This window comes from Tarenaya hassleriana, unplaced genomic scaffold (genome assembly GCF_000463585.1).
Source record: "Tarenaya hassleriana unplaced genomic scaffold, ASM46358v1 Cleome62, whole genome shotgun sequence".
Lineage (NCBI taxonomy): Eukaryota > Viridiplantae > Streptophyta > Magnoliopsida > Brassicales > Cleomaceae > Tarenaya > Tarenaya hassleriana.
This window is the reverse complement of record NW_010968712.1, coordinates 394,978-404,557: the sequence shown is the minus strand read 5'-3', so window position 1 is coordinate 404,557 and position 9,580 is coordinate 394,978. Positions and strand designations below refer to the sequence as shown.

Genomic DNA, 9,580 nt, shown 5'->3' with positions numbered 1-9,580 from the left:
TGTACGTCACCTCTGTCTATAATCTCCCTGGAAATCCCAACAATGCCGTCTTAGTTGGACCCATTAAGTCACTATGGACCTTCTCCAGAGGGGCGGTGCATCATGAAGTTGATGAGTCAAATGGTAGTCTATGTGACTTCCCATATTGACAACCTTCACAAACTTCACCAACATCAAGGCTCTTTAACTTAGGGAGACCATACACCAAGTCTTTCTGCACCATTATCTTGAGCTCGTGTGCCAAAGAGATGCACTGTCATTACTGCTCATTTTATCAACATATGAGCTAGACACCGATAATATGTATAGATTTTTAACGCGTGCTCCGGTGTGAACCACATTCGCTTCTAGATTTTTTATATTCCTTAAAAATTTGACGTCTCTTGGGCCGAATAAGACATAGTTACCTGAATCAACCGCATTCACCACTGAGAGAAGATTTTTCTTTACTCCAGGCACATGGTATACGTCCTTAAGTGTGATTGGACCTCCTTCATTTCTGTTGATAACAACGGTCCCTCTCTTCTCAACATGGTGTATGGAGTTGTCTGCCGGGATGATTGCTTCATTTCCGTCATGGTGACAAGAGCTTAAAAATAACTTGTCATCTCCAGTGATATGATGACTGCAACCAGAGTCTACAATCCATTCAGAAGTGAGAGGATTTGATGTGGACGAACCTGTTAAGGCAGTATCAACCATGAAACACCTCTCCCATGCTTCATCTTCAGTAATGTCTTGTGATTTTGCCATGTTGGTTTGTTGTAGTTTCACACGATAATTTTTCTTGATATGCCCAAGCTTTCCACACCGATAGCACTTGACACGATTTTTGTATTTTTCCGTAGCACCTCCTTGGACTATGGTCTTTTCCTTCGCTCCCTCTTGGACGACGATATTTTTCTTAGCTCCGCTTTTGAAAGGCCTTTGCTTTCTTGCCATAAAGGCACTCTCGGAGTCATTGCTAACTTTAACTCCGGCCATTTGCATGGCCAATGTTTCTTGTGAAGATAACAAATTTTCAAACTCCTCAATGGATGGTTGTTCGGACCACTCTTGAATCGACGTCACAAACGGTATATATTCGGGTCGTAGACCTCGAATAATGCATCGTCTCATACGTGCATCCGAAATTTTTTCGTCTGGATTAAGACTATTAATTTCAGAGCACAAATTTTTTATCTTCATAAAATATTGTGAAACGGATGATTCCCCCCTGCTTGGCATTCGCCAATTCCGTCTCCAAGTATTGCAGGCAAGCCTCATTTTTCTTATAGAATAATCTTTCTAATGTCGTCCAAATCTCACTAGCAGAGTTGCACTTTTCTATATGCTCAAACAAGACCGGAGATACTGACCTTTTAGGAGCAAACTCCGCCTTGGTGTTCTGATCATCCATTCTTTCACTTCTCCACCACTTGCAGCATCTTTCGTCGGAGCAATGGTATTATTACCTCCGACAATCTCCCATAAGTCTTCACATCTAAGATAAGATTGCATGCAAGACTTCCAACTCCTGTAATTGGATTGAGTCAATACTTCCATACCCAATCCAACTACGCGACCCAAAGACTCCATACTTCGAGTGACCCGAGTTCTCTAACCTCGATCTAGATTAGAGAGGCTCTGATACCATGTAAGAGGAGACCAAGAATATCCTCTCGCAGTGCTTAGCACTGGCCCTAGATCGAACAACCTGAAGAAGAACTCGAAAAATTAAGAAAACTCTAAGAAAAAATTTGGAATGACACTTAGAAGAGAGACTTATACTTAAGACTATTTTTATTTATTTGATTTTGTTTGAATACACAAATGAGGGGGAGGGGGTATTTATAGCCCCATGGTTACAACTATTCATATAAAAATATACATTAAAATATTTATAATCTAGAGATTTCTATATAATTTTTATTATAATTATCTAGATTTTTCTATAGAAAAATATAGATATTATTCTTATATAAACTGACAGTTTTCTGAGATTTTTCTCCCTTGGATGAATGCTGATTGGTTCGGCAGGATAATTTCAAGAAGAAACGGTCGCAGTCGATTTGCTAGCAACTTAGCTAGTAGCTTATACAGTGTGTTACAACACAAGATGAGCCTAAATTCACAGAGTCGGTTTGCACCGGGTCTTTTCGGTATGATAACCAATGCAGTGGCGTTGATTACCCTCGGTAGGATCTAGTTTGGATGACCTGATGTATAGCTATCATTAGTTCTGGTCCGATAATATCCTATTAGGGAGAAGAATTTCTCAGCGAAAGTGGCAGAGACGAAGGTTGAAGATGAAGTCCGGTTATTGTTGAATTTCATTTTTTGGTTTAGACTTGGTTCGATTTTCCGGTTTTGTATTTTAGTTGTAGTTTTACCATTTTGCCCTTTATTTTGAAATTTTGTTTTTGGGCGCTCGATTGTTTCGAGTATAAGAACCAGGTTGTTTTCATTTTGGAAAAATTAAGAGAGAAAATTTCCACAGATTCTGTTTTCCGATTTCAAATTCTGAAATGGTATCAGAGCAAGAAAACTTCCGCTTGTAATTCCTTTGTTTTCTCTTCAATGGCGGATGATCAGGATGCTCAAAGTCATGTTCGTTCGTTTCCTTCAGCTCAAAATTCTGAATCTCAAATTTCATCTCGAAATCCATACTCCTGTCCGTATTTTCTTCATGCTGCTGATACATCGAGCTTACAATTAGTTCCTCAGAAGCTCACTGGTGAATTGAACTATGGTACCTGGTCTCGAGCTATCAGGAAATCACTGAATATTAAGAACAAGTATGGCTTCGTCACTGGTAAAATTTCTAAACCTTCTCCGGATCATCCTGACTATGAAGATTGGTGGCGTTGCAATGATGCAGTTTGTACGTGGTTACATAATTCTGTTAGCATGGATATTCACATTTCTATTGTGTATCTTGATGAGGCGCACCAGATTTGGAAAAATCTGGAAACTAGATTCAAACAGCAGAATGTTTCAAAAATATTCAGTATTCAACAGCAACTTGATCTTCTCCATCAAGGATCTATGACCTTAGACGCTTATTATAATAAGTTGTCATCATTATGGGAAGAATTGAGGAATTATGAACCATTTCCAGCTTGCAATTGCGGTGGTTGTACATGTGGTGGTTGGAGATGTGGTTTAGCTGAAAAATGGTTAGAAATGTCTGAGAGAGGAAATGTTGTGCGCTTCTTGATGAGATTGAATGATTCATATGCAGCAGCAAGACGTCAGATCTTAATGATTGAACCATTACCAGATCTCACTAAAGTGTTTAATCTTGTTTCTCAGGAAGAGAAACAGAGAATTTCTCTCGGTATAGCTTCTGACCAGGTTGTTTTCAATACCAGTACTCAAATACCAAGACCTCGAGCCCCTTTTTCTTCAAATTCTCCTCGTCCTCCTTTTAATCCTAACCAAAACACATATCGAGCCACATACTCAGATCGACCTAGACCTATTTGTACACATTGTGGTATGCAAGGACACACTGTCCAAAAATGCTATCATATACATGGTTTTCCTCCTGGTTATCGTGCACCTAATCCAAATAGACCCATTCCTTTTTCACCCAGACAAAATTACCAAAATCCTAGACCCTTGGCCTTTGATAAACCTCCAAACCTTGTTAATATGGTGGGATCTGCTGAGAATGCCAGCAAATTGAATCAATCTCATACTGATGTGAATAGGATGTCTATGAAGAATCCTTTGGAACAAGTTCAAGAGATTTCAAATCCATATGGTAATCAGTTTAAGGAACAGAGTACACCATACAGTGATCAGACTTTTACAGCTCCATCATCATACATATCTCCAGGTATTTTTTTCTTTTTCTCATCATATTCTTTCCTCATTGGAACCAAGCCTTAAATTTGCAAAAGCAATGTGGATTCTGGATTCTGGAGCTAGCTGTCATGTTTGTTGTGATTCATCCTTGTTTTCAGAATTACATTTGATTTCCTCTATTTCCATCACATTACCAAATGGGTCTCATATTCTCGTGTCTCAGGCTGGTACAGTTCCATTATTTTCCAAATTATGCCTGACTTCAGTTCTCTTTGTGCCCTCATTCAGCTTTAATCTCCTAAGTATTAGTGCTCTTACATGTGATAGTCCTTTTTCTGTAAACTTTACTCGAGATTCTTGTTCTATTCAGGACCATACTCAGGCATTGATGATTGGCAAGGGTAGGCAGCTGCATAATCTCTATATCCTGGAGATGCAACAGTCTTCACTTGCTCAGTCTGATGTTCTTATTCCTTCACATTCTGCTCTCACCATCTCTTCCATTACTCGAGATTCTTGTTCTATTCAGGACCATACTCAGGCATTGATGATTGGCAAGGGTAGGCAGCTGCATAATCTCTATATCCTGGAGATGCAACAGTCTTCACTTGCTCAGTCTGATGTTCTTATTCCTTCACATTCTGCTCTCACCATCTCTTCCATTGATCTTTGGCATCATCGCTTAGGACATCCATCAAATTTAAGGATTCAGAGTTTAGGCAACACTGTTCAGCTCACTTTTATACAAAATAAGGAGTCAATTTCTCACTGTTCTGTTTGTCCACTTGCAAAACAGAAAAATTTGTCATTTCCCTTTCAAAACAATATGTCTTTGAATGCTTTTGATCTATTACACCTTGATATATGGGGTCCATTTCGGGTACATACAGTTGAAGGTTTTCAATATTTTTTGACAATTGTTGATGATTGCACAAGGCTCACTTGGGTTTATCTGTTGAAAAATCAGAATGAAGTTACTTCAAAATTTCCTGAGTTTGTTCATTTCATTGAAAATCAGTTTCAAACACACATCAAAGCAATTAGAACTGATAATGCATCAGAACTCAGGTTTTCTGATTTTCTTAGCAAGAGAGGAATTTTTTGATGGGTCGCACGGGAAACTCGAGCACCGGTTCACAACCGGTCTCGGGTCTGGTCCACGGGCTTGCGCAGCGGAATTGGCGTTCAAAACGATTTTGAACCGCCCACGGACCATGGTTTCGATGAAGAACTTTCTTGAGAGAAAAGCTAACCTCCGAATCTGAAGGTTGGTTGAAGATCACAGCTAGGTGTTGAAGCAGCCAACACCCTCTTGAGCAGTCCACACCCTTGGGATGGTTTCCAACACTTGGAAACTTGCTTGCTAGAGCTTGAAGAGATCAAATCTCTTGTGTATGATCTCAAGAACACCTTCTTGAGCTTTGGAGAGTTTCAGAGCAATCTTAGCTCTTCTGGAGGTCAAGAGACGGGTTAATAATGATCCAAATCATTTCCCACCCGTTCCCACCAAGAAAAGCCGTGATTTTCGCAATTTGGTGTTTTCAGACGTCCGGTCCGCCGGACCAGACGAGTAAAAATACGCGGAATTGTTCGGTCATGGTCTTGGTCCGGAGCTGACCAACTCTTGGTCAGCCGGACCAAGACGCTTTTGCCGACAGTCGAAATTTTCCGCGATCTGGCGGACCAGAATCTTGGTCCGCCGGACCAGCCGAGCTCCAGACCAAGAGATTCAGTCCGCCTGACTTGCCGGTCCGGCAGACCAAGATTTCGGTCCGCCGGACCAGCCGAACTCCGACCCAACTCGTTCCCGCTCCGTCTAACTGATCTGGTCCGGCTCACCAATTTTGGTCAGCTCCGGACCAGACAGTGTTTTCGGACAAATCTCCCAAGTGTGTCTGGTTCGGCTGACCAACTCTTGGTCAGCTCCGGACCAGACCTCAAAGACCAAGAAAAATCTGATTTTTCTCGTCCGTTTGATCCCGTCCATACACGTCCATCCCGTATGTGTGTGACCCTTTAGGCTCCTCCGAATACGGCAGTAAACGCGAGATCCAATCTCGCTTTACGAATCATAAGCGGTCTCTAGCAAGACATTATGATTACCCGTATCGGAAAGAGTTAGATGTGATCTAACCGAAAAGCCAGAGATAGCTCAAACGATGATCCTCTTTGTCTCACGATATCATAATCGAACTCATAGTTCGAATGCTTTGTCGTATCCCGAGTAGACTGTAAGAGATAGATGACATTCATCTATAGTGTGGCCACACATTTCCACAGTCTCACTCCTACGACGGGCCCAAGCGATATCTCTCTCTTTCGAGAGGGACAAAGTTCCATCTTGACTATCTACTATCCATTACATGATTCATAATGTACCCGAGCCCCGTCTTTATAGTCGTCCGGTTAAAGACGACGTTTGACGCAGTCAAAGTACATTACTCGTCATGATGGATACAATAGATATCTCAGGTCTGAGGATCTAAAGTGAACCATCAAGTGAGATTCAAGTCATGGATTATATCCAATCGACAATCTCACGCGAGTCATCCAGTTACTTGTTCCAAACAAGCACTCATGACTGTGATCCGTATCCAATGCACATGATCATCATCATGATCATCCATCATGCCTCATGTTAGTCTTAATTCATCATTGTTCTCACAATGACAAGCGACTAAGGAATTTAGGATCGTACATCACGATCCATGGATTTACCATGATCATCCATCACGTCTCATGTTAGTCTTAATTCATCATTGTTCCCACAATGACAAACGACTAAGGAATTTAGGATCGTTCGTAACGATCCAGGGATTATCATTATTTATCAAATATGCAAAATAAATAATAAATAAATAATGTATTCATCCAATAAATACATCGTATCATACATGGTTCTCATATCGTATGATCATCCCAGAGCATCATATCCATCAGTCTCCTACTTGCTCTAAGTATGATCTACAATGCATCTAAGTCCCATTCCTCGAACATGACCCTCATGCTTTGACGAAGGGAGAGGCTTCGTCAAGGGATCAGCTATGTTGTCATCCGTCGATATCTTGCATATGTGTACATCGCCTCTGTCTACGATTTCCCTTATGAGGTGAAACCGTCTGAGTATGTGTTTGGATCGTTGGTGTGACCTAGGTTCCTTAGCTTGTGCTATCGCCCCATTGTTATCACAGTATAACGCAATGGGGTTCACAACGCTAGGAACGACGCCCAGGTCACCCAAAAACTTCCTGATCCAAACAGATTCCTTCGCAGCATCCGATGCGGCAATGTACTCAGCCTCTGTAGTAGAATCTGCTATGGTGGCCTGTTTGGAACTCTTCCAACTAACATCGCCTCCATTTAAGCAGAAGACATAGCCTGATTGCGATCTGTAGTCATCTTGGTCCGATTGGAAACTAGCATCGGTGTAACCCTTTACTGCGAGCTCGTCTTCCAACCCACCATATATCAAGAATAAATCCTTAGTTCTTCTCAAGTACTTAAGGATATTCTTGACCGCGATCCAGTGTGACTCTCCTGGATCCGACTGGTATCTGCTCATAATGCTTAACGCGTACGACACATCCGGCCTAGTACATAACATGGCATACATGATAGATCCTATTGCCGAGGCATATGGGATCCTATCCATACGTTCTCGCTCATCACGTGTCTTAGGACACTGAGTCTTGCTGAGAACAACACCATGACACATCGGCAAGAGTCCTCTTTTCGACTCTTGCATTCTGAACCGATTCAGAACTTTATCGATGTATGTACTCTGACTTAGGGTAAGAAGCCTTCGAGATCTATCTCTATAGATCTTGATGCCTAGAACATAGGCAACTTCCCCTAAGTCCTTCATAGAAAACTGTGTTCCTAGCCAAGACTTAACGTCTTGCAAGGTAGGAACATCATTTCCTATGAGCAGGATATCATCCACGTATAGCACCAGGAAAACAACTGTGCTCCCACTGGCCTTCTTGTAAACACATGGCTCATCTTCGTTTTGAGAGAAACCAAATTGTTTGATTGTCTCATCAAATCGAAGATTCCAACTTCTTGAAGCCTGCTTCAGTCCATAAATGGACCTCTGAAGCTTGCACACCTTCCCCGGACTCTCTGGATCGACAAAACCCTCGGGTTGTATCATATACACATCCTCGAGTAGGTTCCCGTTAAAGAACGCGGTCTTGACATCTATCTGCCATATCTCATAGTCATAATATGCAGCTATGGCAAGAAGAATCCTAATGGATTTAAGCATCACGACGGGCGAGAAGGTTTCATCATAGTCAATACCATGAATTTGCCGAAACCCTTTCGCCACCAATCGTGCCTTATAGGTATGCACGTTGCCATCCATGTCGGTTTTCATCTTGAAAACCCACTTACATCCTATGGGTTTTACCCCTTCGGATGCGTCGACCAAAGTCCATACTTTGTTGTCGTACATGGATTGCATCTCAGACTTCATAGCCTCGTGCCATTTCTCAGAGTCGGAACTCGCCATAGCCTCTGGATATGATGTAGGCTCGTCATGTTCCAATAACATGAGTTCATCATTACCAGTCACGAGAAATCCAAATCTCGTAGGCTCTAGGCGAACTCTCCCAGATCTCCGAGGCTCACAAGTATCAGGCGGAGTCTCAAGTCCCTGTGATGCAGGTTGAACATCTTCAACCTGCTCACTCGGTCCAGCATCTGTCTGTAGTTCTCGAATTTCTTCGAGATCAACTCTACTCCCACTAATTCCCTTAGAGACGAACTCTCTCTCCAGGAATTTCCCGTTCCGAGCAATAAACACTTTATTCTCGTCCGGGTTGTAGAAGTAGTACCCTTTAGTTTCCTTAGGGTATCCTACAAACAAACACTTGTCTGATTTGGCGGATAGCTTATCAGAAGCCTGACGTTTCACGTAAACGTCACATCCCCAAATCTTCAAGAAAGACAAACTGGGACGTTTCCCAGTCCATATCTCATATGGTGTCTTCTGAACCGATTTTGTCGGACTCCTGTTCAGTATGAAAGCAGCAGTCTCTAAGGCGTAACCCCAGAAAGATTTTGGAAGATCGGCCTGACTCATCATAGACCGTACCATATCTAATAGGGTGCGGTTCCTCCGTTCAGACACGCCATTCCACTGTGGCGTTCCAGGAGGGGTCAACTGTGAAACAATTCCACAGTCCACCAGATAGTCAGTGAACTCTTGGCTCATATATTCGCCACCACGATCTGATCGTAATGACTTAATAGTCTTGCCAAGCTGGTTTTGTACTTCGTTTCTGAAAGCCTTGAACATTTCAAGAGTTTCAGATTTATGTCTCATCAGATAGACATAACCAAATCTACTGAAATCATCAGTAAATGTGACGAAAGCCAAATAACCTCCTCTAGCGGGTAAGCTCATGGGCCCACATACATCGCTATGTATCAGGTCCAACAGCTCTAACGCCCGTTCTCCTTTTCCACTAAAAGGACACTTTGTCATTTTACCCATCAGACAAGATTCGCATGCTTCAATCGATTCATAATCGAAAGAATCCAAAAATCCTTCGGAGAGGAGTTTCTGTATGCGTTTCTCATTGATGTGGCCCAAACGACAATGCCAGAGATAGGTCGGGTTTAAGTTGTTCGGCTTAAACCTTTTCGCATTTACGTTATATACGGACATGGAATCAGAAGGTTGATCGTTCAAGACATACAATCCATTCACAAGGTAACCATTACCATAATAGACATCGTCTTTGAACATCATCAGGTTCTTATTCTCAATAACAAACCGAAA

The 9,580-nt window shown here is 42.0% G+C and overlaps 1 protein-coding gene across 1 annotated transcript; it reads left to right on the top strand.

The window, feature by feature from the left end:
* The first annotated feature begins 2,559 nt into the window (after positions 1–2,559).
* Positions 2,560–4,764, top strand: LOC109116083. Its single transcript, XM_019200876.1, has 3 exons — positions 2,560–3,336; positions 4,163–4,567; positions 4,729–4,764. The coding sequence occupies exons 1-3, from the start codon at positions 2,560–2,562 to the stop codon at positions 4,762–4,764; spliced, it is 1,218 nt and encodes a 405-aa protein (XP_019056421.1).
* The last annotated feature ends 4,816 nt before the right edge of the window (positions 4,765–9,580 follow it).

Bases quoted from the DNA above. Each gene is read 5' to 3' on its own strand.
- LOC109116083 (XM_019200876.1), top strand. From the start codon at position 2,560: ATGGCGGATGATCAGGATGCTCAAAGTCATGTTCGTTCGTTTCCTTCA. The intron at 3,337-4,162 runs GTTGTTTTCAAT...TGTTCTATTCAG, and splicing joins TCGGTATAGCTTCTGACCAG to GACCATACTCAGGCATTGAT. The intron at 4,568-4,728 runs GTTTGTCCACTT...TGATTGCACAAG, and splicing joins AGTCAATTTCTCACTGTTCT to GCTCACTTGGGTTTATCTGT.